The 20,302-nt window shown below is 44.5% G+C and overlaps 2 protein-coding genes across 2 annotated transcripts in view; both read left to right on the plus strand.

The window, feature by feature from the left end:
• Positions 1 to 579: 579 nt before the first annotated feature.
• Positions 580 to 4,508, plus strand: LOC144521781 (uncharacterized). Its single transcript, XM_078256388.1, has 2 exons — positions 580 to 1,110; positions 2,249 to 4,508. Exons 1-2 carry the CDS (start codon positions 918 to 920, stop codon positions 3,307 to 3,309), a joined length of 1,254 nt encoding a protein of 417 aa, XP_078112514.1. The 5' UTR covers positions 580 to 917; the 3' UTR covers positions 3,310 to 4,508.
• Positions 4,509 to 5,338: 830 nt separating this feature from the next.
• Positions 5,339 to 20,302, plus strand: part of dld (deltaD) — a 17,869-nt gene continuing 2,905 nt past the window's right edge. The window contains exons 1-11 of the mRNA XM_078256395.1: positions 5,339 to 5,449; positions 7,589 to 7,664; positions 8,283 to 8,362; positions 9,970 to 10,038; positions 10,451 to 10,520; positions 12,119 to 12,219; positions 12,332 to 12,475; positions 15,313 to 15,414; positions 17,084 to 17,274; positions 18,200 to 18,370; positions 20,282 to 20,302. The exon at positions 20,282 to 20,302 is cut by the window's right edge and continues 169 nt beyond it. Coding sequence (XP_078112521.1) covers positions 5,411 to 5,449; positions 7,589 to 7,664; positions 8,283 to 8,362; positions 9,970 to 10,038; positions 10,451 to 10,520; positions 12,119 to 12,219; positions 12,332 to 12,475; positions 15,313 to 15,414; positions 17,084 to 17,274; positions 18,200 to 18,370; positions 20,282 to 20,302 — 1,064 coding nt within the window. The 5' untranslated portion in view covers positions 5,339 to 5,410. The remainder of the gene's footprint in view (positions 5,450 to 7,588; positions 7,665 to 8,282; positions 8,363 to 9,969; positions 10,039 to 10,450; positions 10,521 to 12,118; positions 12,220 to 12,331; positions 12,476 to 15,312; positions 15,415 to 17,083; positions 17,275 to 18,199; positions 18,371 to 20,281) is intronic.

The raw sequence follows: 20,302 nt of genomic DNA on the forward strand, positions 1-20,302 counted from the left end.
TACAAATTGTTGCCTGTTTCTTAAGTAGCTACTCACCCAGTCCAATCCAACCCCTCGCTGATACCATATTTAGTTTATGTAATAATGTCACTTTTGCTATTTGCATTTTGTTTGGAAATGTACTAGATTGAAAAGGGGTCTGGGTGTCCTCCCCCAGGGAAGTTTAGAGCATTAACGACTTCATTTCCCGCATTCTGACACACTTTTATGCACCAATTTGTGGGGGAAATAGAAGAAAAACACAGATGACAAGGCAAAGTAGCCTATTGTTGTGTGTCATTGGGCATTTTTAAGTGGGTATATGGAAATCCTGGAGCTTTCTTAGTGGGTATACCTGCGTATCACGCAGACTACACCACTGCATTGAAGCACTTACTTAATCCCCCTGAGCAGCAATTTGAGATAGTGGAAGCATCGTCTATTTTATATCTGCGACAGGTTTACCCTTCTAAAAAAAATAACGATACCTGGAAATATTAAACTGACCTGTGAGAGGCAGCAATGTGCCGCAAGGCATCTAGTCTGCCGGAAAGCCATGAGAAGAAGATGAGCTTTTATTTTGAAAAGGCGTCACCGTAAACATTGCATTTACCGTGGCTACTTGAGCAATGCAAGTCCTTGTTGTTGTAAACTGTTTTTCCCCGCGTGAGTCCTGCTCTGTCCGTCACGTAGCTCATCAGATACAACCGGAGTGAACCACCGGAGCCCGTATGTTTGGATAAACTTGTTCAAGTGGACTTTGTGTACATATTCACGAAGTTTTACTTCAGGCACATCTCCGTTAGCCTAGAATGCTAACTGGAGCTAGCGTAGCTGGAAATACACGGAGACAGAATTTGGCCATTTGGTCATAGGAGAGCAAACTGTGTTTTTGACGTGAGTTTGTTCGGAGGAAAAGTTTCTGTCATTGTGTGAAAATGACTAAAGTCCAAATGCTGAGAGCGTTGGTGGAGCAGCGACTAACTGCGGCTGCTGAAGAGATATTTGGGCTGTTTGAAAGAACGATAGCAGAGTACGAGGAGGAACTTTGTCGTTCAAAAGAGGAGAACGAGCGACAACAGAAACTGCTGGACGCTGTTTTCAACCCTCAGCTTCGGTTACACAGAGCAGGTTGGTTACCTTTACTTCTTCTCTCTGTTCACACTCTGGTTATACTGACATCAGACCGATATGGGTCAACTTTCAGGCCCCCTGTCTCTCAGCGAGGTCGAGTTCCTCCGAGCGGCACTCGTTCTGGGGACATTCTTCTAAAATGCTTAACGTGAAAAGGCTTAACGTGGTTTAATGTACTTAAACAACGATCACCACATTTCTCTCTCATATTGCTCCTCATAACGACTGAAAACTGTCCAAAAAGTCCAATTTTTATGAACATATATACCAATATGAGAGAGAAATTAGGCTCTAATGAAGCACAGACGCTTAATGTCAGATAACGTCCATAATAACTGGACTTTGGGTTGGATTTTTCGACAGTTTCCAGTGGTTATGAGGAGCAATATGAGAGAGAAATTTGGTGATCATTGATCGTTGTTTAGGTACATTAAACCACGGTAAGCTTTTAAGAATGTCCCCTTGTTCTGCGAGAATCAGTGGCAGCAAAAACTGTCCTGTCCTGTTAGTAGTGTCCTGAGGAGTGTCCCGGGACAGTCAGACACTGTCCTGTGACACCCAGACACTGTCATGTACACTACAGTCATGGGAGTCACAGGACAGTGTCTGGGAGTCACAGGACAGTGTCTGACTGTCCCGGGACACTCCTCAGGACACTACTAACGGGACAGTTTTTGCTGCCGCTGCTGCTGGGATCGGCACCAACGGAGGACATGCCGAGCTGAGGTGTGCAGGTGGCACTTTGTCGGCAAATCTCCAGGAAAACCCCACAGGAGATTAGTGTGTGCATGGTGCATGACAGGTCAGCTGCCGTCAATCCATATCATGAGTTTTGTAAAGCTCTATTTTTTAGTTTTTCATTCATTTTATTTAATTACATCCGCCGAGGTAGTAATGCCACAAGCTGCCACAGGGTGTCAAGAGTCACCTTCATAGTAGGCATTTGATTGAGGTAGATGCTATTTTTACCCAGTTTTGTGGCCTAAACTTAACTAAGCTGCGAACATAATAAGTCAGCTAAATGTAAAATTAGGTTCCTTTTTAATGAGATGCAAACCCCAGTCTCCTGGGTGTTTGACCCATTCATCCGCCATGATCTCCTGCCTGATGCTCTTTGTAATATTCTTCTGCTCAGACGTCCAGCAGCTGTTGGTGGTTAAAGCAGAGGTTCCCCCTGAGCAGCAGGAGTGGAGCTCCAGTCTGGACCAGGAGGACCCAGAGCCCCCCCCACACATTAAAGAGGAACAGGAGGAACTCTGGACCAGTCAGGAGGGAGAGCAGCTTCAAGGGCTGGAGGAGGCTGATATCAAGTTCCCGTTCACTTCTGTCCCTGTGAAGAGTGAAGAAGATGAAGAGAAAGCTCAGTCCTCACAGCTTCATGAAAGCCAAACTGAGGAGAACAGAGAGGCAGAGAGAACAGAAGCTGATGGAGAGAACTGTGGAGGACCAGAACCAGCCAGGAACTCAGATCCAGATAGTCCTTTACAACCAGCTACTCATGACAAAACTTCAGACTCCTCTGAATCTGAATCTGAGACTGATGACAGTGGTGATTTGGAGGAGACTAGGGACCCTCAGTTAGGTTTAAACCCTAAAAACAATGAAGTAGCTGTAAGTGATGTGGAATGTAATACTGGAAACACATCAGTTATCTCCTCTGAATGTGCTGGACGCTTTGGCGGACATATCTTTGGATTCAGTCACACTTTGGGTCAACACACGACAACCCACACAGGGAGGAAATCATTCAGTTGTTCAATTTGCAGTAAAACATTCGCAGACTCCAGAAATCTGAGACGACACATGTCCGTCCACACAGGCGAGAAACCATTTATTTGTTCAATTTGTGGTAAAGGCTTCGCTCGAAAGGCACATCTCAGGCAACACCTGGTTATCCACACAGGTGAGAAAACATTCAGTTGTTTCTTTTGTGAAAAACGATTTGGAGACCGTAGCTCTCTGAAACGACACCTGATTGTCCACACGGGGGAGAAACAATTTAACTGTTCACTTTGTGATAAAAGATTCGCACTAAAGCAACATCTGAAACGGCACTTGCTTGTCCACACGGGGGAGAAGTTATACGGTTGTTCAGTTTGTGATAAAAGATTTGCAGACCCTAGTGGTCTGAGACGACACTTTACGGTCCACTTTGCAGAAATGGTTGCTCAGCCAATTCTTTTCCAGCAGAATTAAAGGTCCTATGACATGCTGCTTTTTGGATGCTTTTATACAGGCCTTAGTGGTCCCCTAATACTGTATCTGAAGTCTCTTTTATATAGACCTTAGTGGTCCCCTAATACTGTATCTGGTCTCTTTTATATAGGCCTTAGTGGTCCCCTAATACTGTATCTGAAGTCTCTTTTATATAGGCCTTAGTGGTCCCCTAATACTGTATCTGAAGTCTCTTTATATAGGCCTTAGTGGTCCCCTAATACTGTATCTGAAGTCTCTTTTATATAGGCCTTAGTGGTCCCCTAATACTGTATCTGAAGTCTCTTTTATATAGACCTTAGTGGTCCCCTAATACTGTATCTGAAGTCTCTTTTATATAGGCCTTAGTGGTCCCCTAATACTGTATCTGAAGTCTCTTTATATAGACCTTAGTGGTCCCCTAATACTGTATCTGAAGTCTCTTTTATATAGACCTTAGTGGTCCCCTAATACTGTATCTGAAGTCTCTTTTATATAGGCCTTAGTGGTCCCCTAATACTGTATCTGAAGTCTCTTTTATATAGGCCTTAGTGGTCCCCTAATACTGTATCTGAAGTCTTTTATATAGATCTTAGTGGTCCCCTAATACTGTATCTGGTCTCTTTTATATAGGCCTTAGTGGTCCCCTAATACTGTATCTGAAGTCTTTTATATAGATCTTAGTGGTCCCCTAATACTGTATCTGAAGTCTCTTTCCCGAAATTCAGCCTTGGTGCAGAATTACAGCCACAGGAAAGGTGGAGGGGGGGGGGGTGTGGCCTTGACCAACTGCCATGCTTCACTTGTTTTCAAGCCATGATGTCTCTCTCTCTCATGGGGGGGCCAAATTCTCTGGGTGGGCAAAGCAGAGAAAGGGGAGGTAACCTTTCCCCTTATGACGTCATAAAGGGAAGATTCCAGATCGGCCCATCTGAGCTTTCATTTTCTCAAAGGCAGAGCAGGATACCCAGGGCTCGGTTTACACCTATCACCATTTCTAGCCACTGGGGGACCATAGGCAGGCTGGGGGAACTCATATTAATGTTAAAAAACCTCATAAAGTGACATTTTCATGCCATGGGACCTTTAAAATACTGACGGGAAGACCCTATAACAACCACCTCACTCTACATTATCCCTTACCTGCTGTTCTGTATGGTTTACGTGCATACAATGTACCTTTTCTTGCAATAAAGAATTTCAAGCAATAGTGTGTGTGTATGTATGTATATACTGTATGTGTGCGTGTGTGTGTAAGTATGTATATTTATGTGTGTCCGTGTATGTATGTGTATGTGTGTGTGTGTGTGTATGTATGTGTTATTTGTTTCTATATTCATTGTTTTTTTATAATATTGTTTTTATGTATGAACCATCAACCAAACCAAAGTCCTAATAAGTGCTACTTAACTGGCAACACGTCCATTTCTTTCTGATGTATAAACGGTTTCTGCAGTTCTGTAATTGAAGTACTTTGCAGGACTCTTCATACATCTATTTTCCAGCTTTACCTGCCTCACTGCACTTACCTTTCTGTCGGGGTTGTGTGCTGCCATCGTCGGTCTTTCATTGATAACGTGGACCTATATTAACAGGCTTCCCTTTGACCTTTCCTCTTTCTTTATTTCCTTCATTGTGTTTCCTACAATATTGTCAAATATCACACATTTCCCCAAAAGCTTTAGTACGGGACTCAAAATTCACATTTTCTGTCCTCCATTCTGTGCAAAAATAATATAATTGAAAATAATTGCTTATCAAAGTTTTATTACATGAATAATGCAGTTAAGTTAGTTTTTTTAGTCTTACTGGGACATATACTGCATGTCAAGAGCAAAATTACTTCAGACCAAACAACATATTCCTCCAAAGCAATACTCTCATAAATATTCTCAGTAATAAAAGCACATAGGTGTTTTTGAAAGTCTTCACTATTTAGGCTAGACTGGTTTCAAAAAATGTTCAGATTTCGCAATCATGGACGTCAAATAGACGCGACTTAGGGCGTGTTTTCGTCGACTGGTACTGCGCATGCGCAATGACAGGAGTCCTTGGCTGATCGGCCTGTTGTAGGTTACAGATCCGGTAAGGGGACACAGACAAAATGCAGAGCTGGACGCAGTTATACCGCTCCCTGGCCACGGTAAGGACGAATGTTATTAATATGCTAACCAGCATATGTTGTCTGGAGCTGCTTCTAACTGGGCCCACTGGGCTGTAATTCCTGGGGAAACTGGTAGTTTTAGACTTGTGGCCCGGGCCTGGCTAGCATGTCAGCTAACAACAGCTCCGGAGAACTCGTACGGAGAGAACGTAACGCCAGACTTCACTGGAAAAAAGTGCGATTCTAAGTTGTTGTGGTTATTGGCGAAATAAATATGACTTTTGATATGTAGTTAATACATTGTCTAATTTATTAACTTCCCCTTGTTTATTCGGCGCGAAAAAAACTTAAAAAAACCCACATTAAAATATAATTACAACTTTTGTTGTTGGGTATTGGTACACATCATGGAAAAGGGTAACCTTAACGTAAGTCAATGTTTGCTACTTCGTCTATAAATTAACTTTTTGAGTTAAGTTGAGCGTTACGTGATATTTGAATGCTACGTTTAATGGTTTCTTATAACGCTTGACGCAATATATGTAACGTTAACTTAAGTCGTTAATCGACGTTACAGTTGACAGCTCTCCCCAGACGATGCATGTTAGCATGTTAAGCTAGTTAGCAGTGGTTAGCTAATGCTAACTCTGAGTGAGCTTATGTCAGAGGCTCAGCCACTCATGGCCGTGTCGTCTGACAGATTCATGAGCCAAATAACACATTACTCTCTCTTTGGAGAAGTGTATTCACGATTGTGGTCTTTTATATTACATATTTAAACATGTTTGCTTGGCAACTAGCCAGCGCGTGAGCAGCCTGCGTAGCTGGAAAGGCTAATGAAGAGTTTCAGGTTTGATGCGCATCTCTGACAGATGAAAGAGCTAACAGCTGAGAGCTAACAGTTGCTACAGATACCGTGCATTCAGTCCTCGGTTGGAAACAGACTCTGGTCGTTAAAACCTTTTTTATTTTCTGGTTAAATCCCCAAAAAGACACAACGGCCACTTTCACTGTTTCAGCAGCCAATGTTGAGTCCATCTTTCATCTCTTCTTCCCTTCATTTGTCCCCCATCATCCCTCTCTTTCCTCCCCTATTTACTTTCCTATCTATCTTTCCTACCGTCTTCTGTAAACAAAGCAACATGCCAGTTTCCCTAAATCTAAACCTGACTTTAACTCCCCCTTTTCCCCTTCTTAATAATCTTTTTTTATACAGTCATTATTTGGCCTCTTTCCCATGCCACTGCTGCACAACAACTCAGTTCTTTACTGTGGTTTTCTACAAACAGAACAAGGAAATTACATTGAAGGAAATTCCCCAAACAAATACTAAGCAGGCTATTGTCGAGTCAGAGTTCCTCCGGATAATACTTTCATTACATTACATGTCATTTAGCTGACACTTTTATCCATCCATGTGCTATATATGCTAAATGTCAGAGGTTGCACGCCTCTGGAGCAACTCAGGGACACATTGGTCGATGTATCGCAGTGGGAACTGAACCCAGATCTTCCACACCAAAGGCATGTGTCTGACTTTTGATGAGCTTTATGTCGACTGAAAGTCAAAACGAATGACTAAAAAGCAACAAAACTTTGCAAAAACCTACAAATGTTTAAAAAAAACACATACAGAAACACACACACATACAGAAACAGACACAGACTCAGAGAGAGAGACCCACACACATACAGAAAAACACACACAAACAGACACAGACTCATAGAGAGAGACCCACACACATACAGAAAAACACATACAGAAACAGACACACACACACATACAGAAACACATAGACACATCGAGACACCCACACATACAGAAACACACACACGTACAGAAACACACCTACAGACACATCGAGACACACACACACACACAGAGACACTGCGCCATCACCACCCAAACATGAATTCACAGGATTCAAACTCGTGCCATTGTGGGAAAGTAGATGAGAGGCTCAGGCCAACTGATCAAGCGAGTTTACACCAACGATTCACAACAATACGAGTGTACACTTTAAACTGCAGTTAAACAGTGGTCTGCAACATTAAAACCTGCCGGTTTACGCCACTGCGGTAAGGGACCTGGATAATGAACGGCACAGAAAAGGTTGGGACCCTCTGTTGCATTGGATGGTTGTGTGGTTGACTGTCTTGTCTTGGTTTGCCTCACAGCGGAGCCACCACCTGCCCTGCAAACTGCACGGAGCTTCAGCGCTGTCCGTCAGAACCTACGCCGACAAAGCAGCAAGTAAGACCACTTTCAAAACTTGAACAGTTAAAGCCCTATATGGCAGCATATAAAGAAGCATCATTAGGATGGAAGCGCCACGTAAGATTGACCGTATTTTCGTTTTGGGTCAAATGGCCTTTTGAATGGAAGAGTGGGAGAGCTCGGGGCACTACTATGACGCTAAGAAGGCTCCACACAACATGAAACTAGTACGGGGCTCTACACCTGAACTCAGCATTGAGAACATTGTTTGTGTTCGCAGAGTTTACTAAAAAAGGTTTTGAACTCACGTTAGCTGTTGGTTTTTCCGGTTGCCGCCATCTTGTCAGTCAAAAAGTGTCAATCTCCGAATGTGAATGAACGGACTCCAGAGGAGGAAATGTCCCTCTTATATGAGGCTCCTTTTTCAACTACAAGGTCAATGTTGTTTTTCACTAACGACAAAACAATGACTTATCTGTGCATGTATATGGAACTAAGCTTTAGTAGCTTTCCATCTCTACTCTCCTCCCTGTTATGGCGCATTCGGAGATCGACGCTTAGGACACCTGAGGCGTTCAAGTCTCTCCAGTGTCTCTGTGCTCGGAGCTGCTGTTGTAAACTCGTGCTGAAAGTGTCTGTCTTGCCTCTCTGTAGTCGATGCAGACGTCACGGTGGTGGGGTCCGGTCCGGGCGGCTACGTAGCTGCCATCAAAGCCGCACAGCTCGGCTTCAAGGTAAGCTGCCTTCAGCAACGAAAACAAACCCATTGGGGAGGTCTGCTTTTGCCAGAATTAGATGATAAATGTCATCACATTGAAAAAAAATACTATTTCAATAGTTCAAAAACTGTCTCTGCACCTGCTTGACAGTTTTTTATTGTTTTAGAGAAGGTACAATATACAGTGCAACGTTACATTGTCAATTATAACAAGACATCTTCCCATTAACCCCATCCCACCCACAACAAACCCTTGTGCCGAGGAAAGGAGGACCGATAAAGAAACAAAGAAACAGTATTCTTCTATTACTCATGACAGCAGATAGTGTAATCATTGTGCTTTACAATTCTTAGCAGGTATTAAGAGGGAAGTGTCATAAAATCAGAAAGCCATGTGGAGGCTTTTGGTGGTGTAGATGATTTCCATTCCATAAGTATTCTCCGTCGTGCTATTAAAGGTCCTATGACATGGTGCTTTTTGGATGCTTTTATATAGACCTTAGTGGTCCCCTAATACTGTATCTGAAGTCTCTTTTATATAGACCTTAGTGGTCCCCTAATACTGTATCTGAAGTCTCTTTTATATAGGCCTTAGTGGTCCCCTGATACTGTATCTGAAGTCTCTTTTATATAGACCTTAGTGGTCCCCCTAATACTGTATCTGAAGTCTCTTTTATATAGACCTTAGTGGTCCCCTAATACTGTATCTGAAGTCTCTTTTATATAGACCTTAGTGGTCCCCTAATACTGTATCTGAAGTCTCTTTTATATAGACCTTAGTGGTCCCCTAATACTGTATCTGAAGTCTCTTTCCCTAAATTCAGCCTTGGTGCAGAATTACAGCCACTAGAGCCAGTCCCACAATGAGCTTTCCTTAGGATGTGCCATTTCTGTGTCTGTAGCTTTAAATGCTATTGAGGAGGAGAGGGGGGGGTGTGGCCTTGACCAACTGCCATGTTTCATTTCTTATCAAGCCATGATGTCTCTCTCTCATGGGGTGGGCCAAATTCTCTGGGTGGTCAAAGCAGAGAAAGGGGAGGTAACCTTTCCCCTTATGACGTCATAAAGGGAAGATTCCAGATCGGCCCATCTGAGCTTTCATTTTCTCAAAGGCAGAGCAGGATACCCAGGGCTCGGTTTACACCTATCACCATTTCTAGCCACTGGGGGGCCATAGGCAGGCTGGGGGAGCTCACATTAATGTTAAAAAACCTCATAAAGTGACATTTTCATGCCATGGAACCTTTTAAGGTCGCAAAAGCAACACTGTCCTTACTATTGGGCGTTACAAAATCATGACATCATCAATGAATGACGTTGTAAACTGTAACTCACACAAGCATTGATATGTTTATAATCATGTGTGTCTGCAGACAGCAGGACTTGTTGCACACACTGACTGTAAACAGCTTTAACAACTACAACTTCTCTGTGTAACAAATTCTTTCTTTCAACTTATAATTGGGCAGCTTAACATCTGGTGTGTATCTCTTCCTGGAAAAACTTCACCTGGCCCATTTATTCTCTTCATCCCAGCTGACGGAAAACCCTCCTATTCACATTATGTTTTAATTATGTAAATAATGCAGGTCTTCTCACATCTCTGTTGTTTTCCTTCGACAGACAGTGTGTGTTGAGAAAAATGTCTCGCTGGGTGGGACCTGTCTGAACGTCGGCTGCATCCCCTCCAAGGTGTGTGTGTGTGAGTGTGTGTGTGTGAGAGAGAGAGAAGGAGACCCCTGTTCTTTCTGACCACGGTGGGAAATCTGTAGCAGGAAAGGTTAACCCTCTCCTTGATTTCATGTTGTTTATGGAGAAGGAGAACAATGAAATGAGTCATTTTTTCGAGGCTACGGCGTAGGTTCGTGTCTCCACATACGTAGCTACGGCGTAGATTTTACACGGAAGCATAAATCACACTTTAGTCTTTTATGTCTGTAGGATTTATCCAATAGTTAAAACGGCAAGATATCCTGTAAAACATTTCATGTAGTCTGAGTTCACAAAGCTGCAGAGTTGTGCACACACACATCGTTGAACATAAGAAATATGATATGAAAACAACTTTCCTCGGGCTGTGTTAATGGATGTTTTGTGTCTGCAGGCTCTGCTGAACAACTCCTACTTGTACCACATGGCTCATGGCAAGGACTTTGAAAGCAGAGGCATCGAAAGTAAGAAACGTCTCTGGACTTTAAAGGGACGTTTTGTGGAGCTCAGTGCGTCAGCTCAGAATACATTTACGTTCTGCGATCTCTGTGCTGTTTTTATCTCCAGTAGAAGAACTAACCTCCGTTTAAACTAACACGCCCAAACCTCATATCTCCTCATCATTCTGGTATACTGGGCATAAACAGGAGGCAGCTTGTATACTCCGCGCGTTGCTGGTAGTTGCCATGGTAACATTAGTAGCTTTAGTCTCAGAGAACGACACGTCGGGATCGATGAGACCCAATCAGGAGGAGAAACGTTGGTCTGAGTGTCGGTGTTGCCAAAGGTTTCCATTTGCGGCCGTTGAGACGGCAACACAACCCCACAGATAACCAAAACGGGGAATGAGAGGGGGAAACGCCAGAGCAGGGGGAATGAGGGGGGCAAACGCCAGAGCAGGGGGGAATGAGGGGGGGAAACGCCAGAGCAGGGGGGAATGAGGGGGGGGAAACGCCAGAGCAGGGGGGAATGAGGGGGGGAAACGCCAGAGCAGGGGGAATGAGAGGGGGGAAACACCAGAGCAGGGGGAATGAGGGGGGGGAAACGCCAGAGCAGGGGGGAATGAGAGGGGGAAACGCCAGAGCAGGGGGAATGAGAGGGGGAAACGCCAGAGCAGGGGGGAATGAGAGTGGGAAACGCCAGAGCAGAGGGAATGAGAGTGGGAAACGCCAGAGCAGGGGGGAATGAGAGTGGGGAAACGCCAGAGCAGGGGGGAATGAGAGGGGGAAACGCCAGAGCAGGGGGGAATGAGAGGGGGGAAACGCCAGAGCAGGGGGGAATGAGAGGGGGGAAACGCCAGAGCAGGGGGGAATGAGAGGGGGGGAAACGCCAGAGCAGGGGGAATGAGAGGGGGGAAACACCAGAGCAGGGAGGGAATGAGAGGGGGGAAACACCAGAGCAGGGGGGAATGAGAGGGGGAAACGCCAGAGCGGGGGGAATGAGAGGGGGAAACGCCAGAGCAGGGGGGAACGAGAGGGGGGAAACGCCAGAGCGGGGGAATGAGAGGGGGGAAACGCCGGAGCGGGGGGAACGAGAGGGGGAAACGCCAGAGCAGGGGGGGAACGAGAGGGGGGAAACGCCAGAGCGGGGGGAAGAGGGGGAACGAGAGGGGGGAAACGCCGGAGCGGGGGGGAACGAGAGGGGGAAACGCCAGAGCGGGGGGGAACGAGAGGGGGAAACGCCGGAGCGGGGGGGAACGAGAGGGGGAAACGCCAGAGCAGGGGGAACGAGAGGGGGAAACGCCAGAGCAGGGGGGAATGAGAGGGGGAAACGCCAGAGCGGGGGGAACGAGAGGGGGGAAACGCCAGAGCAGGGGGAACGAGAGGGGGAAACGCCAGAGCAGGGGGAATGAGAGGGGGAAACGCCAGAGCGGGGGGAACGAGAGGGGGAAATGTAGCAGACGATATTCCTTTTTCCTTTTTTTTTCTTTTTTTTTACCAAAACGTAGCGATGTAAATGTAGCCTGAGACACTGACGAGGGCTTCCGACTGACATCTACATTCATGTATAAAATGACGGTAAAAGGGTGAAAAATGTCCGCTGATTGGAGCGTGTCTCTCAGTTTCAGGCCTGTCGTTGAACCTTGAGAAGATGATGGCTCAGAAGAGCGGAGCAGTTAAAGCACTGACCGGAGGAATCGCACATCTATTCAAACAGAACAAAGTCAGCCTTCGTTTCCTCTCTCATCTCCTTTTTTAATGTAACGGTTGTTCACTCAACGTCTTATTAAGACTGACCTGCTGATCATCTCCCCCTCCCCCTCCCCCTCCCTCAGGTGACCCACGTCAGCGGTTTCGGGAGGGTGACGGGTAAGAACCAGGTGACGGCCGTAGCAGCCGACGGCAGCGAGCAGGTCATCAACACCAAGAACATCCTCATCGCCACCGGCTCCGAAGTCACGCCCTTCCCCGGGATCCCGGTACGGCTCTGTTTGAATCCTTACAGCCAAAGTCAAAAGCACTGATACTAGAGGTGTGAATCTTCACTGATCTCCTGATTCGATTACAATTATGTCTTCGATGCGTCAAATATTTTTACTATTAAAGCCATATAGGATATTTAATTCACAGCTTTTCAAGCTTCAGAAACAAAACATTCTGCAGTGCTCTGATACTAAATACATTGGATGCATTAAACTACAGCGCTGAGCACACGGCACGTCCTGAATGTGCAAAACATACCAGAATATGTCAACAGAAAGGTTGTTAGACCTACGTTAAAGGAGAATTCCGGTCATTTTCAACACGTAGCTCTGTTGTTTGTAAATGTGGAGTGCTGTCAGTAGCAAGAAAAACTAAACCAATCGGTGCTGCCTACACCGTGTTATCATCCTGCTAGCGTTAGCACCCAACAGGCTTAAACAGGGCAGGTTTTAAATGTGTTTTTAAGCCTCTAAACATGCTCTAAATGTCATTCCACGTGCTACCCATGTGCAGTGATTCCTTCTGAGGGAACACAGTGAATCTAACTGCTGTAGATGTGACAGAAAGGCATAAACGTTGTTAATCCAGCCAGCACATACCTCTGTTTGTTTCCTGTTTTCTAGTCAAGTCCACACTAGTCGATTGTCGAACTCATACAATCCAATATTCCAGTTATATTTGCTGTGTTCCCTCCAACAAAAAACAGAGCTACGTGTTGAAATCGACCGGAATTCTCCTTTTAAGTTGTAAACAGAAATAATTGATTGTGGCCCGGCCGATTATCGACGCAGCGTCGTCCATGGTTTGATGCATCCATTATTTGATTAATGTCAACACCTCTAACTAACCAGTCCCTCCAGAAAAACGTGATTATGCGATTGCATAGAATATAAAGGATATAAAAGGAGAATATAAGAGAATATAAAGGAGAATATAGAGGATATAAAGGATATAAAGGAGAATATACCAGAGAATATAAAGGAGAATATACCAGAGAATATAAAGGAGAATATAAAGGATATAAAGGAGAATATACCAGAGAATATAAAGGATATAAAGGAGAATATACCAGAGAATATAAAAGGAGAATATACCAGAGAATATAAAGGAGAATATACCAGAGAATATAAAGGAGAATATACCAGAGAATATAAAGGAGAATATACCAGAGAATATAAAGGAGAATATAAAGGATATAAAGGAGAATATACCAGAGAATATAAAGGAGAATATACCAGAGAATATAAAAGGATATAAAGGAGAATATACCAGAGAATATAAAGGATATAAAGGAGAATATAAAGGATATAAAGGAGAATATAAAGGATATAAAGGAGAATATAAAGAATATAAAGGAGAATATAAAGGAGCACAACCTTAAACATCTACAGCAGTAAAATGCAACATACACAGCAGGAATATTATACAGAAACAACCGATAGAATACTTTCTGAATGCAGGACTTGGAGTATTTGCATAATCAGCCAAAGTCTGCATATTTATGCGGGGGGGTATATTTCAAATACGCCGCACTTTCGCCGCATAAATTGCAGATTTCTGTGCAAAATACGCAGGCTCGCATGATGTCATAATCCCCGCATTTTCGTTGCCAAAACGTCTCAAATATCTTAGCAGAAAGATGAAAAATGTTGCGTTTACTTCACACAAGAGCAGCCGTTCCCCCTGCTGCCATGGGAACGTTATGAAGTGACGTCATTACGTGACGTGACCGTCATCGACAAGCTGTAACTCCGCGATGAAGCCACGACGACGCCACCGTTTTTACAAGTTCCTGCAGTTTCATTGCATAAAACTGCATAAATATCCCACATATTCCATCGCATTTTTTAAGAAAACGTGCCGCATAATTAAGGATTTTAGCCCAAAACAATCACAAAAAAACTCACACTTTTCTGGAAGGACTGACTAATACCATAAATTATACTAAATACTCCAAGTCCTGCATTCAGAAAGTATTCTATCGGTTGTTTCTGTATAATATTCCTGCTGTGTATGTTGCATTTTACTGCTGTAGATGTTTAAGGTTGTGCTCCTTTATATTCTCCTTTATATTCTCTGGTATATTGTCCTTTATATTCTCCTTTATATCCTTTATATTCTCCTTTTATATCCTTTATATTCTCTGGTATATTCTCCTTTATATCCTTTATATTCTCTGGTATATTCTCCTTTTATATCCTTTATATTCTCTGGTATATTCTCCCTTTATATCCTTTATATTCTCCTTTATATCCTTTATATTCTCTGGTATATTCTCCTTTATATTCTCTGGGTAGTTTAAACTACAGCAATGCATCATATTATAAGATCATCTGTTTGTAGCGTCGCTGTCCTGTGAGAACGTTAGAAAGTTTAAAAACTTTTCACGGTGTCAGAGAAACAGTCCTGTTTTCAGCCTTGTGTCGATGCATTTTCCAGCTGATCCGAGAGGCTTTTTAGAGACTTTATTTAGCTTTTGAGGAGGAGGAGGATTTAGAGGGGGGAACACATAAAGGAACACTTCATCCTTCAGTTTCTCCCAAACAGGTTCAAGTTAAATATCGTCACCTTCCTAAAATAATGTCCTAAGTCATTTTTTGACTGGTAACATTGTCTACATCCTCAGTTGAACAGGTCATGTGATTCTACACCTTAAGTATAATGGCCTATGTCAAGCGTGTGACTTAGGCCGTTTTAGTTTTTTGTGTTTTCTGAAAAACCTGAAAAAATGACGTAGGCCATTATTTTAGGAAGGTGACGATATGTAAAAGTGAAACCTGTCACTGTGTTAAAACGTCTTTACAGTGTTGTATGTTTTCATTTCTTTTTGTAGATCGATGAGGACAGCATCGTGTCGTCAACAGGAGCTCTGTCCCTGAAAAAGGTTCCCGAGGAGATGATTGTGATCGGAGCCGGAGTCATCGGCGTGGAGCTGGTCAGCATCTCCTTATTCTGGTTCAGTGTTGCCAGTTTGTCGTCCAATCAGAGCGTAGAACACCAAAACTAGACCAGTTACAAAAGTAGACAGCTACAAAAATGAAAGACAAGCAAGGGCGTTACTTTGGGTTCAACATTGTATTGAGAAAACGTTGGAAAAAAAACAACTCTTGATTATTGGGGGAGTTGTAACCCCCCCATAAATCACACCTATAGGTGCAAGCTTTTACTTTAAGGTGCACTACCTAAGCCAAATGTTACTATAAGACTTTTCTCAGGTCTAATGATTGTAGTTGGACTTCTTTAGCTTTACGTTTTGTCTTTAAGCTCTTTGAGTACTGTGACTTATGTCTTATCTGTTCTAGCTTTTCCAACATTTCAGACACCGATATGGTGATAACGCTCCAAAATGATGTGAAAAAGACTTAAAACTACCACAAAGAGACAAAACAACCCCAAAGAAAACTAAAAAGACCAAACGGAGACACAACACGACTCCAGAGAGACGCAAAAGCCCACAAAGAGACACAAAATACATTCAAAAATTGCTTTTGTTTTATTGAAAAACGTCACATTTTCTTGAGACAGGATGCCTAAACCGCCCGCTAAATCCGTGCACCCAAGTCTTCCACAAAGCCAGAGAAAACCCTGATACAGCTGTTAAAACATAATAAAATATATGACACACTGGTATCGGGAAGGAAAAAATGGTATCGGACCATCTCTAGATTTAAGTCTTTGGGGCCCTATTTTAACGATCTGAGCGCCTGGTGCAGGTGCGTTTAGGGCGTGTACGAATCCACTTCTGCTAGTTTAACGGCGGGAAAAAAGGCTCCGTGCGCCGGGTGCATGGTTCAAAAGGGTTGTACTTAGTGTCTTCATTAATCAGAGGTGTGTTTTGGGCGTAACATGCAATCAACCAATCAGAGATCATCTCCCATTCCCTTTAAAAGCCAGGCGCGTTTGGACCTTGGAGCATTGCTGTTATGATGGAGGATTTGCACCGTAGTATTTGTATTAGTAATCTTCTGCGTGTGTGTGTGCTGCTGTGCGTCCCTGTGTAACAAGCATAGTGTGCACGTGCTGTGCACGAGCATAGGAGCATTTTACTAATGCTCTGTTAAAATAACAATGAGATGCTGCGTTATTGACTTTAGACCAGGATTTTGTTGGTCAATGGCGCGATTAGTTTCCGCTGCCTCAAGATAGCAATACGCCCAGAATGCACCTGAACACACCTCCCTGTAAGACTAGCACACCCAGAACGCACCTGAACACACCTCCCTGTAAGACTAGCACGCCCAGAACGCACCTGAACACACCTCCCTGTAAGACCAGCACGCCCAGAATGCACCTGAACACACCTCTCTGTAAGACCAGCACGCCCAGAACGCACCTGAACACACCTCTCTGTAAGACCAGCACGCCCAGAATGCACCTGAACACACCTCCCTGTAAGACTAGCACGCCCAGAACGCACCTGAACACACCTCCCTGTAAGACCAGCATGCCCAGAACGCACCTGAACACACCTCCCTGTAAGACTAGCATGCCCAGAATGCACCTGAACACACCTCCCTGTACGACCAGCACGCCCATGAGCGCACAGATGGGCGCAGGTACATTTGCTATTTAAACGACATCCTATTTGTCCTCCCGTCCTGTAGGGGTCAGTGTGGCAGCGTCTGGGCTCTAAAGTCACAGCAGTGGAGTTCCTGGGCCACGTGGGCGGCATGGGCATCGACATGGAGATGTCCAAGACCTTCCAGCGCATCCTGCAGAAGCAGGGATTCAAGTTCAAGCTCGGCACCAAAGTCCTGGGAGCCACCAAGAGGCCCGACGGCAAGATCGACGTGGCGTGAGTAGAACGCTCCTGTTTGGATATCCGAGTCTGGATTAGTCAGTTTTTCAGGGTTCCTGCAGGGTGTTAAAAGTAGTAAAAAAATAAGTCTTAAAGTTAATAAGGGCCTGCACGACATGAGGAAAATATCGCCAAAAGGATATTGTTTGCAATAAATAAAAAGATATTAAAGTGTTCTCAGTTCTGCAGCTTTCAGTATCTATAAATTGCAGGAACGTCTGTCAGGGTGTGGGTGTTATATCTCTCTCTCTCTGTCTCTCTCTGTCTGTCTCTCTCTCTGTCTCTCTCTCTGTCTCTGTCTCTCTCTCTGTCTCTCTGTCTCTGTCTCTCTCTCTGTCTCTCTCTGTCTCTCTCTCTCTCTCTCTCTCTCTGTCTCTCTCTGTCTCTCTCTGTCTCTCTCTCTCTGTCTCTCTCTGTGTCTCTCTCTCTCTGTCTCTCTGTCTCTCTCTGTCTCTCTCTGTCTCTCCCTCCCTCCCTCTCTCTCTCCCCACACACTAACAGTCCGGTTTTTGTGGTGAGTAACACAAATATGTGCTGTTTAGCGCTCATAACGGGCCAGGCGGGTAGCACACTGCCATGAGGCTAATGTCTGATTGCTCGACATTGTCATTGTGATATTATATCACAATGTAGAACATAAGAATAAAACAACAAAAATGTTCGGGAAAAGCAACTGTCAGTGTCAGAAAAGACGAGCAAAACGTTGAAATATAAGAAAAAGTTGCATAGTCTACGGGAAGACAGCACAAGGGTTAACATGATTGTAGGAGGAGCAATATGTAGCTGAATAAACGCAATCAAATCGCAATATCTGGCAGAAAAATGGCAATTAGATGTTTCCTCCCACTGGTTCAGCCCTGGTAGTATATCCTGTATTTGAAATGTAAACGATGGCAGCCGTTTGTGACCTTGTGTGTTTCAGAGTGGAGGCGGCGGCCGGAGGGAAGAACGAGACTCTGACGTGCGACGTGCTGCTCGTCTGTATCGGCCGACGGCCGTTCACGGAGAACCTGGGTCTGGACTCTGTCGGCATCGAGCTGGACAACAGGGGCCGCATCCCCGTCAACAACCGCTTCCAGACCAAAGTACCCAGGTACCACCCGGCTCAGGACGTCAGTAATAACATATAGCACGTGTCAAACTCAAGGCCCCTCGCTAATTCTGATCCCGCCCGCATATCAATCTAGGTTCACAATACATTCTGGCCCACCTAGTTGCGCGCCAAACCAAAAACATGGGAAACTGTTTTTCAACTTGCAATTACGCGACACTCAAAGCAGAATTTGGCAAATCTGCAGACTTTGAGACTCAGAAAGTCCCCCAGAAGCAGCAGCAGCAGAGAGTTTGCATGTTCAGGCTGTGAAAGAGCTTGTTGTGAGACAGCTGTGTGGTCGCCTGCTTAGGAAATGTAATCATTGTTTTGCTGGATTTACTAAATTCTAGGATGGCTTTGGAGCTATTTTACGGATGGATGGATGGAGTGATGGATGGAGTGATGGATGGAGTGATGGATGGAGTGATGGATGGAGTGATGGATGGAGGGATGATGGATGGAGTGATGGAGGGATTGATGGATGGAGTGATGGATGGAGTGATGGATGGAGTGATGGAGTGATGGATTGATGGAGTGATGGATGGAGTGATGGATGGAGGGATGGAGTGATGGATGGAGTGATGGATTGATGGAGTGATGGATTGATGGAGTGATGGATGGATGGATGGAGTGATGGATGGATGGAGTGATTGATGGAGTGATGGATGGAGTGAGGGCAGGTCTGTCTGAACAACAACTGGAGGAACTATAGGGCACATACAAGTCTATAAAATGAATTTTACAAGAAATTCTTCATAGGGAAACCAAAACCCAAAGTATATTATACTCACTTACTGTTTAATGTTTCCAGATGTTTGATATCAGGACGATGAGCTGACAGAACTGACAAGATGAACGTTGTCCAATTAGAACGGACCCACCGCGGTGACGTTTTTGGTGGAGCTGTTCGTTTAATAGTCGACTCGGAAGAAAGCGAACGTTTTGACAATAAACTCCATCAACACAGCAGTATGTGGAGTTACACTGGACGGGTCCAATAACCTCTGAATGGTTCTACTTGTTGTTAAACTGGACGGGTCCAGTAACCTCTGAATGGTTCTACTTGTTGTTAAACTGGACGGGTCCAGTAACCTCTGAATGGTTCTACTTGTTGTTAAACTGGACGGGTCCAGTAACCTCTGATTGGGTGCATTATGTCGGCAGGATCATTTAAAAGGCCACCGTGACTACGTTGTGCGTCTGCCCTATTTCTGATACCGTGGCGGCAGATATTTTGCCGTGGCGGGCCGCCACTACAAAATCAACATGGAGGAAACACTGGCATCACTGCAGTGTTTTGATGGGGACAAGAAGTGGAAGAAGTACTCAGATACTTTTTGAAGAAAGTACCAATTAAACAATGTAAAAATACTGTTACAAGTAAAGGTCCTGTTTTCAAAATATTATCCTACTCTGTAAAAGCTGAGAAGTATTACCACAAAATGTACTTTTTATTATTTTAATAATAATAAAGGCTTACGCTTTGGCTACACGATGCGCACACAGTGTAGGACTGTGTGAGTCACAGGCGAGACGGAGAGCTTAAGCACCACTGCACGCTGCAGAGAGACGGGCGAGACATAGCGAGTGGGTTGTTGTTGCAGGAAACATTCAGCTGTTACACAAACTCCCGGGCAGTGTTTTGGTGTTTTTACACTTTCTTGTGGCAGCGATAGAGGCAGTGATGTTTCCTGTACGGGACATCAGACAAGTCTGATCTCCAGTTACGTGATTGGCCACCGCAGCGTGACATGGGGTTGCGTTTCTCAAAAAATTTGAGAAACGCAGTTTAGGCTGCGCGGCAACCCCCGCACCCTAAACGCACCACCCCCATTCAAAACGGATGGAAAGACTTGCGTTCTCGCAGACAGTCTGAACGCAGCCTCAAACTTTCTCCCTGTCCTCCCTCAGTATATATGCCATCGGAGACGT

Source organism: Sander vitreus, chromosome 8 (assembly GCF_031162955.1).
Source record: "Sander vitreus isolate 19-12246 chromosome 8, sanVit1, whole genome shotgun sequence".
In the NCBI taxonomy this organism is placed as follows: Eukaryota; Metazoa; Chordata; class Actinopteri; order Perciformes; family Percidae; genus Sander; species Sander vitreus.

Coding starts and splice junctions, on each gene's coding strand:
- LOC144521781 (XM_078256388.1), top strand. CDS start 918: ATGACTAAAGTCCAAATGCTGAGAGCGTTGGTGGAGCAGCGACTAACT. Junction 1,111..2,248: donor GCTTCGGTTACACAGAGCAG/GTTGGTTACCTT, acceptor TCTTCTGCTCAG/ACGTCCAGCAGCTGTTGGTG.